This window comes from Orbicella faveolata, unplaced genomic scaffold (assembly GCF_042242905.1).
Source record: "Orbicella faveolata isolate gen_17 unplaced genomic scaffold, um_ofav_v1 contig_13, whole genome shotgun sequence".
Lineage (NCBI taxonomy): Eukaryota > Metazoa > Cnidaria > Anthozoa > Scleractinia > Merulinidae > Orbicella > Orbicella faveolata.
Window position 1 is genome coordinate 23,034,598 of NW_028301540.1, and position 16,867 is coordinate 23,051,464.

Genomic DNA, 16,867 nt, shown 5'->3' on the forward strand with positions numbered 1-16,867 from the left:
ACTTTAACTTCTAAAAAGGCTAAAAGTCACGAGATAAGTAAGTATTTTTCGACAAATGCTTTCGTAGCTTTATGTTACGCACCAACATAACTCTGAAATTCAAAATGTGCTTGTTTCCAAACAAAGCAAGCTATTAAGGCGAAAAGTTGTTAAAAGATATAAATTTATACCCCTCTTATGCCTGATGAGGATAAAAACTTTATCTGGTGGCTCTTTAGTTTTGGATTTTAGAAAATGATCATGTCACGTGCAAATGAAGATTATCCTTGAGGTCAGATTGGGTAAGATTTGAGTCCTAGATTGAATGGTTTTTTTAGCATGAACATCTCAATATTAATTTTATTTCAAACAAATTAGAACCTAGAAGTTCACTAAATAGCTTAATTATTTAAGTACCTGTACTGCCTGTAAGGCTTATCAGCCAAGGGAAAACAGCAAGTTCAACTCCTCCTACATGTACATGAAGGAGTTGTTTGACTCAAGAAAATAGCTTATAGTTTCTGAACTTATTAGCTTGCAAAGAAAGTCATGTCTGATGGCACAAAGCCTAGCAGTTCTTTGGGAAATTCTTTGAGGAAATTCAAACTACAGAAGTACTGTGAGAGATTAAATTTTGGGGGGCTAGTGAGAATGACTTTTAGGCAAGTACATCATAGTGACAGCTTACTGAGAGGATAGCCCAAAAAATTGGTTTTCATTTCTCCACATCCTGCTTATACTTAGCAATACTTTGGAAGATGGTGCAAACCATTCCAGCAGAAGTGAAGAGCACTAATTGTATCTTCAAGTTACAATAGATACAAAAATCTCCGACTTTACACAGGGGTATACTATTAACTTTTGATATTTTGGGGGAGATATGGTAGAGATTTAGGAACTGAGTAAACAAAGGATATACCGGTAATGATTAATTAAAATGCTGTCTTTCTGCTTAAGGAGGTAATAATGTCTCCAAGCACAGGAGATAGTTTTGTTACATGATCGAAATTTCCATTACATTGAAAATGCATGCTCTTTTGTCAATGATCAAATCTACAGGTGGATATATACGACTTCTCCCACTTCATATGAATGTCCTAAATATAATGAGTGACACCTTAGAATGTCTGAAAAATTAACTACCCTGAAAATTGATGCTTGAAGTACAAACAGCCCTGTGTATTTTAAGCTTCCTTGCCAAGAGGAGAGGAGTGATGTGAGTAAACAATTGATAATCTTTTATGTTGTACTATCTGGTTGTGACTCCTGTAAGTCAAAACTACATAAGACAGAAATACCACTAACAGCTTACTTGTTAGGGGTTCAAGCAAAGTTTCCCAATAATGTATCCTTAAACCACAGGAAACATTTTTCAAAGAAATACTTATTACAGTCAAACTCACAAAACCGTGAACACCTAAAATATGCCTGGAATGTTTATTGTGTAATAACCAATCACAAGTGAGATCTCAAACCACACAAACCACAGAACAAGGATGTATTGCATAGGTCACGGAACTATATATACATGTATAGTTTTGGTTTTAGCTTTGTCCCAAGATACACCCTCTGTCTTTATATATTACTGAAAGTCTAAATAATTGCTATCCTTTTGTATCAAGAACCACATCCAGTATTTAGTTTGTGTACTTTTACTCAAGTGAAGCGATGGTTAATTTGCCACAGCTATAAATAGGGATGAATAAAAATTTAAAATTTTGGTGGTTTTGCTAACCTTGGTATCATCTTTGGTTAAACTAGCAACTCAGTTTATTTTAGCAAACAATTACACTCCCTTGGGCCCAGTGGTTTGGTGATCTAAACACCCTGGAAAGATTGACCATGATAAATGCAAAGGTTTGCTAATTTTGCAATTAGTTGTGGCAAACAGTAAACACCTCACATTTTCCACTGTTTCTTCACAAATAAATTTGCCCTTGATTCACATATTACAAAATATAATGGAAGACTTCTATTTTCATCAATATCACTCCTCGCTTTTCATTGTCAAAATTATTATAATGAAACGAAATAATGAAAGTACTGATTTGGATCGTTTGCGCTTGAGTGATTCAACGGCCGCTAGTTGTGTTGGCCCAGAACATTGGTTTGTGAAAACAGTTTTCTCATGTTAAAAATATCCCAAACCCTCTTCACTAGTGTTTAAATAGCCTGTAACAGCAATTATCTTATGTCTTGTGTAACAGAAATAGAGGATTGATTTTGAGACTGGTCACAAAACAAATTTGTTCCATAACCGATTGTGAGTTACAAGGACAGAATATAGCAGGCCAAAAATCCAAGTAATCACATGCGTAGAGCAGTGCGTAGTGTTAAAACGAACTCGACAAGAACTTCTGACTACGATGTAAACAGAGTTTAATTGACAGAGATCAATGTTCCATACAGACTCAAATGAAACGAATCACGTGCCAAGACGAAGGTAGAATTAAACCACGTGCTGTAAGCTTAGCCGTAAGTCGATGTAAACCGTATGCCGGTTCGAACTGAAATACAATAACGAAAATAGGAGCTAACGTAACTAACATACCGAAGTATAAAGATAAAATAACACAAATGAAGAAACTATTGCTAACATTCTCAATAACGTCCGTAATATGGAAGTGTAACATAATCGGCACTTATACTGATCGTACGGAAGGCTGGAAAACGATTAATAGGCTACACGGTGTGTAACTTGGACGGTACCTTTATGGCAAAATAACCCTATATTGGAGATATGGACCTAATCAAGCGCGATTCCGAGCATACAGAACTAACTAACCGATTTAGTAACGATAAAAGGAAACTCAACCGAAACAAATAACAATAGAAAACCTAAGAACTAACCCTAAAGAACAAGGAATAGATTACTCACTTTGGTTTGCACACGCACTGAACTTGACTTGATAGAATAGACGAGTAACAGTGTATAGAGAAACTATGGCCCAATGCCGAGTAGAAGTTGACGCAGTGAAATCTGCACTTGAACTGACCTAACCGAGGAAAACCTCGTGGATATATCTAACCGGAGAACACGTACGCAAAACCTAGCGGTTATGACTATTTCCCTAACGGACATAGCAGCTGAAGGCTGGTCAACCACAGTAGATTAAGTAAGTAAGTAAGGCCTTGTTTGAAAGTGACAATTACTTGATAACATCTACGGTAAAGTAAGTTGCTGCGATCAAAAAACGAATTAACATCACGTTTCAAAACCAACATTCCGGCCCCTTAAAGGCGGTACTGCAGATAGCCTTTACAAGGAGATAGAAAAAAGGGTTTGAAACATGAGGTTGACTAAATGATAATATTATTACTTATATTAATTGGTAGATTATATTGTATTGTTCAAGAGAGTTCTTCAATCCACTGAAACTAATGCATTGTCGGTGTTCATAAGTTCCTTAATTCCTTGAAACAGCGGCTGCTTCCAGTAGCACAATCTTGTCGATTGGTCGCACGAGTTCCGATGTACTGGTCTTTAACTTGACGGAACGAACCAGTCCATCTCTACGGTTGGTATACACCTCCAGGATCCGACCGAGTGGCCAGGAGTTACGGGGCTTGTTGTCGTCAAAGACCAGGACGATGTCGTCTACTGCAAAATTCCTCCGCTGCTTGTGCCATTTCTGCCGTTGCTGCAGTGACGGGAGGTATTCTCTGACCCATCGCCGCCAAAATATGTCTGCTAGATACTGCACTTGACGCCATCTCCGATTGTAGTAGTTGTCATGGCTGGTAAAGTTTCCGGGTGGAACAGTAGGTCCTGAGCGCAGCAGCAGCAGGTGGTTGGGTGTCAGAGGTTCTAGGTCACGTGGATCGTCTGACAGCTTTGTGATAGGTCGTCCGTTGATTATTGCCTCCACTTCACACAACAGGGTGTTGAGACCCTCATCGTCTAGCACTTGCTCTTTCATCAGTGCCTTCATGACCTTGCGTACCGTCCGTATACACCTCTCCCATACTCCGCCATGGTGAGAGCCGGCTGGTGGGTTGAAGGTCCACTTGATATTCCGTTGGAGGAGAAAGTCATGAATCTGCGATTGATTCCATTCGTTGATTGCTTCCCGTAGCTCGCGCTCTCCCCTCACGAAGTTCCCGCCGTTGTCGGATCGCATCTCCTCAGGCTGACCTCTCCTTGCGATGAATCTGCGTAACGCGCTGATAAAGGACTCTGTGTCCAATGAGGAAGCCGCCTCTATGTGGACTGCACGTAGGGTGAGACATGTGAATATCACGCCATACCGCTTGACCCTTGTCCTTCCGCGTCGCACTTCGAATGGCCCGAAGCAGTCTACACCTGTGTAGGTGAACGGCGGTTTCGAAGGCGTTATTCGGTCTTCGGGAAGACTCGCCATCTTTTGTTGAGCTGTTGGCGCCTGGTGTTTACGGCAGCTGAAGCACTCGTTGAGAATGTTTCGCACGGCAGATCTTCCGTTTATTATCCAGTATCTCTGCCTAGTGAGCGACAAAGTGTACTCTAGGCCCGAATGACCAGCAACGTGGTGGTAATACTGGATGAGAAGCTTGACCACGTGGTGTTTCTTTGGCAGGATAACTGGATGCATTGCATCGGTGCTGATTGGCGCTCGTTGTAAACGACCACCAACTCGTATGAGACCATGAGTTAGGATTGGGTCAAGCTTGAAAATGTTGCTAGATTTCTTCAACACGTTCTGTCTGCTTGAAGTTGTCTGTTGGTCCACTTCCTTAAGACAACCGAGTTCCTCCTTGAAGCATTTGCTCTGGACGTGCTTGAGGATTTCGAATTCAGCGTTGTTCAGTTCCGCTATGGTGATGGGCGTGGTTGTGTCGGTTGACTGAATTGGACTCGTCACTCCTCTCCTTCGTTCCTTGCTAAGACGGGTGAGGTTTGACTTGTAACGGAGTATCCACGCTACTATCTTCTTGAGATAGGTCCAGGATGAAAACCGTTCAATGATTTCTAAAACGGGATCTCGAGTAGAAGCTTCGCTCATATGTACCACCGCGTCTTTCTTGACTTCTGGGTCATCATCGGGAATGGTAACGTTCATGTCAACAGGTCGTTGCGGCCATGTCTCAGTTGACTGAGTTAGGAATTCTGGGCCATGTATCCAGCGTTGGAGAGAGTCTGTTGACGCGCCTCTTGATGCGTCGTCCGCTGGATTGAATTGTGTATTTACGTATCGCCACTGAGAGGGAGAAGATGCGTCGTGTATCGTTGCGACCCGATTGGCAACGAAAGTCTGAAAGCGCCTGTCTTGGTTTTCTAGGTAACGCAGGACACAGGTGCTGTCTGTCCAGAAGAATGATTGACTGATCGGTAGACTCAACTCCCCTCGAGATATTTTCTCTAGTCTTGTTGCTACAACGGCTGCTGATAACTCCAGTCGGGGAATGGTAACTGGTTTGATTGGTGCAAGTCTGGATTTTCCCATGACAAACGAACATTTCACGTTTCCATCATGACCTGTGATTCTGAGGTATGTGACGGCTCCGTAACCCTGTTGTGACGCATCGGAGAAGTGGTGAAGCTGGCACGACGTGATCTCGCCGAGGTCTGGCGACTTGAAGCAACGGTCGATTGTTAGTTGCTCTAGTTTGGGTAGCTCTTGCAGCCATACTTGCCAGCGGTGCAGGAACTCATCTGGAATCTTGTCATCCCAGCCATACTTGTTACGACAAAGGTCTTGCAGGATCAGTTTCGCATTGAGAATAAATGGAGCGGCGAACCCCAGGGGGTCGTATACTGAGCTGATTACGGATAGTATACCTCTTCTTGTAGCAGGCCTGTCCTTAATGACAATACTAAAACCAAACTGATCGGAGGCTACGTTCCATTGTACACCAAGAGCTCGCTCCACTGGTAACTTGTCGAAGTCGAGGTTTTTGACTTGAGCTGCTCGTTCTGACTCTGGCAAGGACTCGATGACCTTTCTTGAATTAGACAGCCATTTCGTGAGCTTGAATCCGCCTCGTGCTAGGAGCTCGCGCAGTTGTCTTGCGAGTCGAATGGCGTCATCGTCTGATCCAACTGACTTGAGGCAGTCATCGACGTAGAAATTGCGTTTCACGGTTGAAATGGTTTGGGGGTCAAAATCTGCTTTGTTGTCTTCCGCTGTTTTCTTCAGTGCGAAGTTTGCGCAGCTTGGGGAAGACGCGCCTCCAAACAGATGGACTCTCATCTGGTACTCTTCTGGCTGATTGTCGAGATTTCCGTCTGGCCACCACAGGAAACTCAGAGCCTCGCAGTCACTTGGCCGGACGCGTACCTGGTGGAACATTGCTTCCACATCAGACATTAGGGCTATTTGATCCTCTCTGAATCTGGAGAGTACACCAACAAGAGAGTTAGTCAGGTCCGGCCCCTGTAAGAGCTGGTCGTTCAGTGAGGTTCCGTAATGCTTGGCTGAACAATCGAAGACTACTCTCACTTTACCGGGTTTCTGTGGGTTGAATACGGGATGATGGGGAAGGTACCAGCGGGTTCCTAGAGGGCCAGGGTCTTGACTGTTCACTTTCCTGGCGTAATCCTTAGATAGCAGATCGTCCATAAACCCTTTGTATTTCTGATGGACAAGTGGTTCTCTCAGCAGTCGCCTTTTCAGCTGGAGGAGTCGGCGCTCTGCTAGAGTTCTGTTGTTCTGTAGGCGTGGCGGGTAGGACTTCCAGGGTAAAGCCATTTCGTAATGACCGTTTTCTAGTTTAACTGTTTCTTCCATAATGTTCAGAGCCTTCCGGTCGTTGAGTGACATAGACGTTTTTGATTCATAGAAGGTGTCGCTAAATTCTAGGTTGCAAAACTCATGAAATTGTTCATCAAGGGTCTTGTTTCCTTGAACAAAGTTCGCAGTGGACACTTCAGTCGTGGCTGCTCTGCCCAACGGGCCGTTAAGCACCCAACCTAACACTGTTCGAGTTGCAAAGGGACCGCCATCCTCACTTGGTCTCATTTCTTTGGGTTGTAGAGCCTCCGGTACGTCGCTGCCGATTAGAAGGCCAATCTCAGCGTCTATGTGAGATATGTTGACGCCTTTCAAATATGGCCAGCGGTCGACATCCTCTTGCCGGGCGATAGCTTCAGGGGGAATAGGCAAGCTTGGCCTAGAGTAGACCTTTGGCAGCTGTACTGTCTTGTTCTCGCTTAGATCGAAAGCTTCCAAACTGACTAGGGAGCATTCAGTAGGCTCGCTTTCACCTTGCAGCGTTGTTAGTGACAGCTTCGTTTTAGTTCCCTTGAAGTTCAGCTTTTCCAAAAGGCTTTCGGTGCAAAACGACGTGTTTGAACCGGAGTCCAGGAATGCGTACGTTTCCACTATTTTACCATGACCCTTTGCCTTGACCCGGACTGGAAGAATCGCGAGCCCGGTTACTGAATTACTTGATGTGGAGTAACTGGACTTGATGTAACCATTGTTGGCAGAGTTAGAATTAACGGGCGGTGGCTCCACGCCTTTGCCTTGGCCCCCAGTTGGGCTTTCGGTTATGGTTGAAGCGGTTGACGCGTTTGTATTGCTTCTTGGATGTAGGAAGACACACCCGACACACCCTTGTACCCTGCAGAAGCTTTCCTTTGGGCAGTCGCGCACGAAGTGACCGGCTGTCAGGCAGTTACTGCAGAGTTTATGGTCGTCCACGAACCTTTGCCTTTCCTGGAGAGACTGTTTGCGAAACTTGTCGCAGCGTGATAGCCAGTGGCTAGAAGAACATGATGGACACTTGGGTTTTTCCTTTGAAGTTTTATCGGGTGGAGGTTTGCCTTGAGTTGAGAAGCCCCCTCCTCTTGGCGGTTTTCTCGACGATTTGCCGTTAACTTGCTTTCCCCTGTTTTCGTTTACTACCTTGCCGAAAATGGGATGGGTTGCAGCTCTTGCCTTAGCTGCCACAAAGGCCATGATATCTTTGACGGTGACGTCTCGGTTTTCCTTTTCTATGATACGGTCAACAGTATCGCGCCACTTCAATCTAATTCCAAATGGAAGCCGGTCGATTATCTTCTTGAGGTTGTCGGGATTGTCCAGCTTATTGACGTAACCAATTTCCTTCAACGTATTGACGCAGCTTGAAAGCTGGATGGAAAACTGCTCAAGCGCTGATCCGTCCTCAGGTTTAATCGATGGCCCCTCAATTAGTCGTTTAACATGCGCGGCAGCGATCTTGTAGCTCCGACCGTATCTTTCCTTCAGCAGCCTTCTCGCTTCCACGTAGCCTTCTTCTTCTCGCATGGAAAGACAACTCCTCATTAGTTCCTGGGCGGGACCAGAAGTATACTGCACTAGGTAGTACAGGCGAGAGCTTGAACTTGTGGTCTTCTGTTCCACGAGGTGTTCAAACGCGTGTATGAAGTCGCAATAATCGATGGGATCACCGCTGAAAACTTGCATACTCGGCTGCGGAAGAGTCAGTGCTGCTGTACTTTGCTGCTGATGACGTACAAGCTGCATAAGGGCTTGGTTATGTCGATCTTGCGTCTCCATTAGACGAACGAATGATGCATCGTGATGGCTACTGGGTTTGATGTCATATGGCAAACTTTCTTGGTTTGGTGTCATCCTATGGCGATATTCAGGTGCTTCGGGGTTCAGAGGATACTTAGATGGCTGTCGAGTTTCGTTTGGTTCATAGGGTTGCTTGCCTTGAGAACCAATTACTGTCTCGTCAATGACATTGCCTGGGGGGCCTCCTTCCATGGGCGTAGACGCAGACTTTACGGGTTTGAGTGCTGCTCTGACCGGCGTGACTTCATCCCGATGAAACAGCTCACGCTCGCGGTTTTCCTCGGCTTCTGCCTCCTCGAACACTTGTCTCTCGGCCTCAGCCTCTGCGATGTCGGCTTGCAGTTGGATTTCCGCTTTCCTTTGCTTGATTCTCAATTCTTCGATTTCGAGGTCGTGCAGTTTTTGAAGGGTAGCTGCCTTGACCTCTAACGCTGCCTTTTTTGCAGCAGACCTTGCCTTTGCACTAGGGGTACTGCTTGTGCGAGAACCAATAACAGATCGCGTGTGGAACGAATCACGCGATCCGGCGTTACTTACAGAATCCTCGGGGCCGACGAAAGCACTTTGAGCTGTCAACAATCTTTGAGCGTCTGGTTGCATGATCCATGAAGAGATTTCTCTCTCTAGTTCCGACGCTAGTTCTACAAGCGAGTCGTAATATTTTTCCGAATCTTGACGTTCTCTTTCGGTCTTAATTTGGCTATGATAAGCTTCATGAGCGATTTTGAATTCCTCTAGAACTTCGTTTAGCTCAATCTGGACTCTTTGAATGGCGTCGGCGGATTCGCGTGCGGACAATAACTCGTTAAGTCTATTGACCTTTCTTGTCACGTTTGTCTTCGCAAAACTGCGGGCGGCCTTTAGATCATCCGGTGATTGCGGTTTTGCGGAAGCCATTGTGAAACGTTAATCCTTGATAAATCCGATTAATTGCGGTAGATAAGAAAACGTCAATCGTGCGTTACACTGAATGACAAATTGCAGATAACACGGGGTTGAAGTGAGTTGGAGTGATTGACGTGCAAATTAGTCAGCGAATTCTTCGAATTCCTTCGCGGTGCACCAAATTCGAACTAAATGTGAGTTACAAGGACAGAATATAGCAGGCCAAAAATCCAAGTAATCACATGCGTAGAGCAGTGCGTAGTGTTAAAACGAACTCGACAAGAACTTCTGACTACGATGTAAACAGAGTTTAATTGACAGAGATCAATGTTCCATACAGACTCAAATGAAACGAATCACGTGCCAAGACGAAGGTAGAATTAAACCACGTGCTGTAAGCTTAGCCGTAAGTCGATGTAAACCGTATGCCGGTTCGAACTGAAATACAATAACGAAAATAGGAGCTAACGTAACTAACATACCGAAGTATAAAGATAAAATAACACAAATGAAGAAACTATTGCTAACATTCTCAATAACGTCCGTAATATGGAAGTGTAACATAATCGGCACTTATACTGATCGTACGGAAGGCTGGAAAACGATTAATAGGCTACACGGTGTGTAACTTGGACGGTACCTTTATGGCAAAATAACCCTATATTGGAGATATGGACCTAATCAAGCGCGATTCCGAGCATACAGAACTAACTAACCGATTTAGTAACGATAAAAGGAAACTCAACCGAAACAAATAACAATAGAAAACCTAAGAACTAACCCTAAAGAACAAGGAATAGATTACTCACTTTGGTTTGCACACGCACTGAACTTGACTTGATAGAATAGACGAGTAACAGTGTATAGAGAAACTATGGCCCAATGCCGAGTAGAAGTTGACGCAGTGAAATCTGCACTTGAACTGACCTAACCGAGGAAAACCTCGTGGATATATCTAACCGGAGAACACGTACGCAAAACCTAGCGGTTATGACTATTTCCCTAACGGACATAGCAGCTGAAGGCTGGTCAACCACAGTAGATTAAGTAAGTAAGTAAGGCCTTGTTTGAAAGTGACAATTACTTGATAACATCTACGGTAAAGTAAGTTGCTGCGATCAAAAAACGAATTAACATCACGTTTCAAAACCAACGCCGATAGAAATTCATCCGTTTCTGTGGTTTCTATGGTTGTAGATCTTGCTCATGATTGGTTATAACACAATAAACATTCCAGACATATTTTAGGTGTTCACAGTTTTGTGAGTTTGAGTGTAAGGCTCTCCAATAACTGTATAGGTACCATGCACTTCAATTGTACAATCTTATAACAGTGGTTGGCCTTTTTAGGGACTAAACATTATAGTACATTGGCCAAAATACAAATAGTCCAAAAATGAAGAACAGTCTAGAAAGTAAATTTAACAAAGCCTGCAATGATTACAGAATGATTAAGCCTTGTTATTGTTTTATTCAAGCAACACATACTTAGTATAAACTTTTGCTGACAAGGATAGTACAAATCTGGAACGATGTTCCCACAACTCTGGTTACTGTTGTACTCTCTAGTGAAACCACAACCTGCATGCCTCTTGTAAGATTTGTTTGTCAAATAGAACCAATAAAAGGAATCCATTTTAGCATTCTGCAAACAGAATATAAGTGGACATAAATAAATAAACAAATTAATTTTTCAAAATTATTCCATTAAATTACTGCAACTAACATAATAGCCACCTAATTTGTTATAAACTACAACTAGATTCTAACCTGGGACCTACAGAAATTTGATTAGCTATGATATTTTGAACTTCAACACCCAACATTTAAGTACATTGTATATTGGAGTAGACTCTTTTCCCTTTATGTTCTAAAGATACTAATTTATGCACTGCATCATTTACTCTGTACTGATGATACTGCTTACAACATTCCATCAGTTTAGCTGTTCTATATATTTAAATGATTCTGTGGTTATTTTATGAAAGGGCCTGTACGGTCGAATATTCTTTGATGGCCTATGTAATTTAGTAATATACAAAGATGTTCCGATTTCACTTCCACTTTGCTGGCTGTTACGTATATGGTTTGTCTTACCATATTTGGAGTAAACATGTGCGTTCTAGTTCTATGTAGCTTACATGAAGTACGCATTAAACGAGTTGAGTTGCATTGCAAATGGCGTCTTGTCGTGCCATCCGTAACATGGTGTCAGAAGTGTTTTGTTGATCTTATGGCGAGTTGCAGCGCTCAAGATTACGTCTTCTGGTTGATATTCAGTCAAAGCAGTTACTGAAGCGAAACGAAGCGACATTTCCTTGATTTAGGGTACGTACAGGAATTTCAACATCGACCACGTGCGTTGAAACCCAGCGAAACGATGTCAGACACCGAACAAGATCCTCCACCACCAGCTCCACCGCAAGCTCCACAGCCTACTCCGCCGCCTCAAGTCCTCAGTTTTCCTTCAAATTTTCCAGTACCAAGCGCTATGGTTTGTCGTGGAGATATCACGAGCAACTGGGAATTTTTTAAGCAACAATGGCAAGATTATGAGGTAGCAACGGGTTTGGATCAGAAGAGTCAATCGATCCGATTAGCAACCTTCCGTTCTGTTATGGGAAAGGAGTGTCTGCAAATTTTCCTGAATCTGAATTTTGGCACCGAAGTACTGACGATAACTTCAGCATTGAAGGCGCTGGAAAACTATTTCCTACCAAAGAGAAATGTCGTCTATGAGAGGTATGTCTTTAACTCTTGCATTCAAGTACCCGAAGAAACTGTTGATTGCTATGTCAATAGATTAAGAAAACTCGCAGCATCGTGTCAGTTTGGAGCACTTGCAGAAGAAATGATACGTGACAGGCTAGTTATTGGAATACAAGATAAGGGTACAAAAGCTAGATTGCTCAGAGAGAAAGATTTGTCTTTGGATAAAGCTCTTGACATGTGTAAATCAAGTGAAATAACGAATAAGCAGCTAAAGTCGATTCAAAAGGATGAGAAACAAAACAATGAGGAACTGAACTTAGTTCATGTGAAGCGTAAACCGATGCAAGGCAAGATGCCTCCTCATCCGAAGAAACCACCAAATCCAAAGAAACCTGACAAAAAATGGAAATGTAAATATTGTGGCCAACAAAAGAAGCATGCCAAGCAGACAGAATGTCCAGCTTATGGTCAACAATGTCGCAATTGTAAAAGAATGAACCACTTCGCCAAAGTGTGTCAGGCAGGCAAAGAGAAGGTTCATGTCGCTGAAGTGGCAGAAGGTTTTGAGTCTGAGGAATCATTATTGAAGATAGAAGAAATTACTGCAATTAATGGTAGTGGTAAACAGTTGACATCCAGTATTACCTTTGTGATAGAAGAGCAGTACAAAGAGCAACTAGTATGTCAGTTGGACACTGGTGCAACTTGTAATGTGATCAGTCACAGAAATTTAGTTCAGCTATTGCAGAATGGTGATCCCCCCTTGTCTAAGTCCAATGCCCAGCTAAAGCTATTTGATGGTAGCTTGATGAAGCCTGTAGGTGAGACCACACTCACAGCAGAGAGAAGGGGCAAGCGTCTGGACCTGAGATTCCAAGTTGTTGAGAGTTCTAACAAACCCCTCTTATCGGCTGAGGCTTGTGAGCAGTTGGGACTTCTCAAAGTGGATATAGATCCTGAAGAGTCCATTCATGTCCTGAAAAGCAGTAGTAACCTGACCAGAGATCAGATTCTTGTTCAGTACAAAGATGTTTTTGAAGGGTTAGGCCATATTGGTGATACAACCATTATCACAGACCCCAGCGTAAAACCAGTGCAGCATTCTCCGCGCCGAGTGCCAGTTCCCCTGCGTGATAAGGTCAAGGCCAAACTTGATGATCTGGAAAGGAAAGGAATCGTGGAGAAAGTCACAGTACCGACCGACTGGATTAGCAGTATGGTGGTTGTCACAACACCAAATAAGATTAGGATTTGTTTGGATCCTAAAGATCTTAACAAGGCAGTCATCCGTCCAAAGTACCAAATGCCTACTCTAGATGAGTTGTTGCCCAAGCTTAGCAATGCCAAAGTGTTTAGTACCTTAGATGCTAAAGATGGGTTTTACCAGGTTGGATTAGATGAGAGCAGCAGTCTCAAGACAACATTCTGGACTCCCTTTGGGCGTTACAAGTATTTGAGGCTACCCTTTGGTATCAACCTGGCTCCAGAAGAGTTCGAATGCAAATTGCATGAGAAGCTTGATAGTCTTCCCGGTGTAGAAGTGATAAGAGATGACATATTGGTCATGGGCTATGGAGAGAATGATGAAGAAGCAAATCGAAATCATGATGAGAACTTGATTCGTCTGCTAGAGCAAGCTCGAAAAGCCAATCTGCGTCTAAACAGCAGCAAGTTGAACCTCAAGAAGTCTGAAGTCAGATTCATGGGACACTTGATCACCAAAGATGGGTTACAGCCAGATCCTGAGAAAGTGAAGGCAGTTCAGGAAATGCCGAGGCCTACATCCAAGAAGGAACTCCTGAGTCTCTTAGGATTCGTTAATTACTTGGCAAAGTTTCTCCCTAGGTTATCAGAGGTCGCCCAGCCACTGAGAGAGATGACAGCAAAGAATGCAAAGTTCATCTGGTCCCAGCATCATGAGACAGCATTCCAGGAAGTGCGAGAGCTTGTAGTCAAACACCCTGTGCTCAAGTATTATGACCTTCAAGAAGAAGTCACAGTGCAATGTGATGCGAGTGAATACGGGTTAGGAGCAGCTTTATTACAAAACGGCCAGCCAGTTGCTTTTGCTTCACGGTCCCTATCACAGACTGAGAGGCAATACGCTCAAATCGAGAAAGAGTGTTTAGCGATTGTCTTCTCCTGCGAAAGGTTCAGTCAATACCTCGCCGGTCGTAAAAAGATAACAGTTGAGTCAGATCACAAACCCTTACAGTCCATTTTCCAGAAGTCAATCCTCTCTGCTCCATGTCGACTACAAAGAATGATGTTGAGGCTACAGCGCTTTAACCTAGAGGTTAAGTACAAGCCAGGTGCACAGATGTATGTTGCCGATCACTTGTCTCGAGCCTCGCTTGCTGTCAAGAAGGAGATGACAGACAACTTTCAAGTTTTCGCTCTTGAACTTGAAACACTTACTCCCTTTGATTCCATCAAAGTGGCTCCAGAAAGGTTAACTCAGCTGCAGAAGTGCACAGCACAAGACCTCGTCTTAGAGAGCCTGAAGACCACTATTCTAACAGGATGGCCTGAGAGAAGAGAGCAATGCCCAGTACAAGTTCGTGACTACTGGAACTACAGAGAAGAGATTTCACTCCACAATGGTATTCTATTTAAGAGTCAGAGAGTGATTGTCCCCAAAGCCATGAGGCCAGAGATGCTCTCAAGAATTCATTCAAGCCATCAAGGAGTCGCATCATGTCTAAGAAAGGCCAAAGACATCGTGTTCTGGCCTGGAATGAATTCAGAAGTCAAAGCCCTGGTTGAGAGATGTGCTGTCTGTGCCGAGTTTCAGGCTAGGAATGCTAGTCAGCCAATGCAGTCTCATCAACTTCCAGACAGACCTTGGAGTAAAGTGGCTACAGATTTGTTCACTGTTAGTGGAAAGAATTACCTCACAGTCGTTGACTATTACTCAGATTTTGTAGAAGTTAGTGAACTTGAAGATACCACCTCACATGCAGTTATACAAGTACTCAAAGAACAATTCAGTAGACATGGAATCCCGGACACTGTTGTCTCAGACAACGGACCACAGTATAGCAGTCAAGAATTTCACGAGTTCTCACTCAGCTGGGAATTTAACCATGTGACATCATCACCACACTACCCAAAGGCAAATGGGAAAGCAGAGTCTTCAGTGAAGACAGTTAAACTGCTATTTAAGAAAGCGGACCGAGATGGGAAAGATCCATGGCTATCGCTACTAGACTACAGGAACACACCTACTGAAGGTATAGGTGACAGCCCCGCCCAGAGGCTTATGTCGCGCCGAACACGAACTCTCTTACCAACAGCGTCAAGCCTTCTCCGTCCCAAAGTAAGCGCACATTCTACAGAGAAATTAGAGCGGAAAAGGCAAAAGGCGAAGTTCTACCATGACCGTCATGTGAAGCAGTTACCTGAATTAGAGATTGGACAAGAAGTCAGAAGTGCACCCCTGCGAAAGAACCAAACGTGGAAACCAGCTATTTGTGTCGAGAAACTGTCAGACAGGTCATATGTAGTCCAAGCAGGCAGTGAGACCCTCCGAAGAAACAGGCAGTTTCTGAGACCTGCAGCAGAATCCTCGACACCAGATAAGCAAAGCACCAAGGTTAGCTCACATGAGTCAGGAGTAAATCACAAGGAGATACCTAGAGTACCTGAGTTACCTGCTATACCTACTAGGCCTGACAAAGATTCCTTGAATGAAACTGTTGCTGAAGAGACTAATGTTCCATTGTTAGCACCTCAGAAGACAAGAACCCGGACTGTTCGTCCCCCTTCAAGATTTAAAGATTTTGACATGAAGCGTTAAGCAAAGGCTAGACTTTGAACACTTTAAGTTTGTTTTAGCAAGCTCGGATAAACTGATTTAGTTTGACATAGAACACTTTCAGAAACAAAGTGGATTTGTGTAAGTTTGTTTTAGGCTAGTTTTTGCCAGATATTTGTTTATTAGTTTTTCTTTTTTTAAAGAAAGGGAGATGTTACGTATATGGTTTGTCTTACCATATTTGGAGTAAACATGTGCGTTCTAGTTCTATGTAGCTTACATGAAGTACGCATTAAACGAGTTGAGTTGCATTGCAAATGGCGTCTTGTCGTGCCATCCGTAACACTGGCAATCAAATTGAAAATCGTCAGTGTAAAACGCAGACTGTGGACTGCAGACCGGGGTAAAATGCAGACTGAGAGTAAAATGCAGACTGCAGACTACAGACTTCATAAGTACATATCGTTTTATAATAATAGTATCAGGCACTGATCTTAAACATGATTATTCAGGCTAATTGCAGTGAAAGACTACACTCCGGTCAGCTGAGTCGCGCTCCGGTTAGACTGAATACCCTCCAGTTAGCCTGGATATCACTTAGGTTAGCCTAAAAAATGCTCCAGTTAGCCTGTTTTCGGTTAGGACTCAATGGTCAGTCTGCAGTTTAGTCTGTAGTTTGCGCTCCGCAGTCTGCGTTTTACACCGACCGAATCAAAAATCTAGTGTAAAATAAGTTTACTTACACTGTAAAACTGTAATCAACCCTAAGGCCTACCACTATCAACAATGAAAAATATCAGATGGCTCACCTCTTAATCTTTTCAAGAAAGTACCTATTCTTGTGTCAACATTTCATGGCGTTCAACTTCGATTTTTTTTGTTGCGGATCTTGTTAGATCTTTCGTAAACACGTTGCTTATGATCTGACATGTTTCTAACTGAGCATTAATTTTTCCGATACCTAATAAAGAGTAAAAATCACTTGAAACCTAAAAACTCTGATCAAAATGGTTAAATCTGACGTGTTTTGCAGGGTAAAGTAAGCTTGCCA

General features: G+C 43.3%; 1 protein-coding gene and 1 long non-coding RNA gene across 2 annotated transcripts; both read right to left on the minus strand.

The window, feature by feature from the left end:
- Positions 1–2,341: 2,341 nt before the first annotated feature.
- On the minus strand, positions 2,342–10,498 carry LOC149115652 (uncharacterized). The gene is made up of 3 exons (XM_089285711.1): positions 10,157–10,498; positions 2,858–9,785; positions 2,342–2,486 (listed from the first exon to the last, which is right to left on the minus strand). The coding sequence occupies exon 2, from the start codon at positions 9,357–9,359 to the stop codon at positions 3,387–3,389; it is 5,973 nt and encodes a 1,990-aa protein (XP_089141837.1). The 5' UTR covers positions 9,360–9,785; positions 10,157–10,498; the 3' UTR covers positions 2,342–2,486; positions 2,858–3,386.
- A 258-nt stretch (positions 10,499–10,756) lies between these two features.
- On the minus strand, positions 10,757–16,750 carry LOC149115653 (uncharacterized). The gene is made up of 2 exons (XR_016206250.1): positions 16,626–16,750; positions 10,757–10,992 (listed from the first exon to the last, which is right to left on the minus strand). It is a non-coding gene; the product is annotated as an uncharacterized LOC149115653 (long non-coding RNA).
- Between the last annotated feature and the right edge of the window lie 117 nt (positions 16,751–16,867).

What these genes read in the sequence shown, in the direction of transcription:
- LOC149115652 (XM_089285711.1), bottom strand. Translation starts at nt 9,359, where the DNA reads ATGGCTTCCGCAAAACCGCAATCACCGGATGATCTAAAGGCCGCCCGC.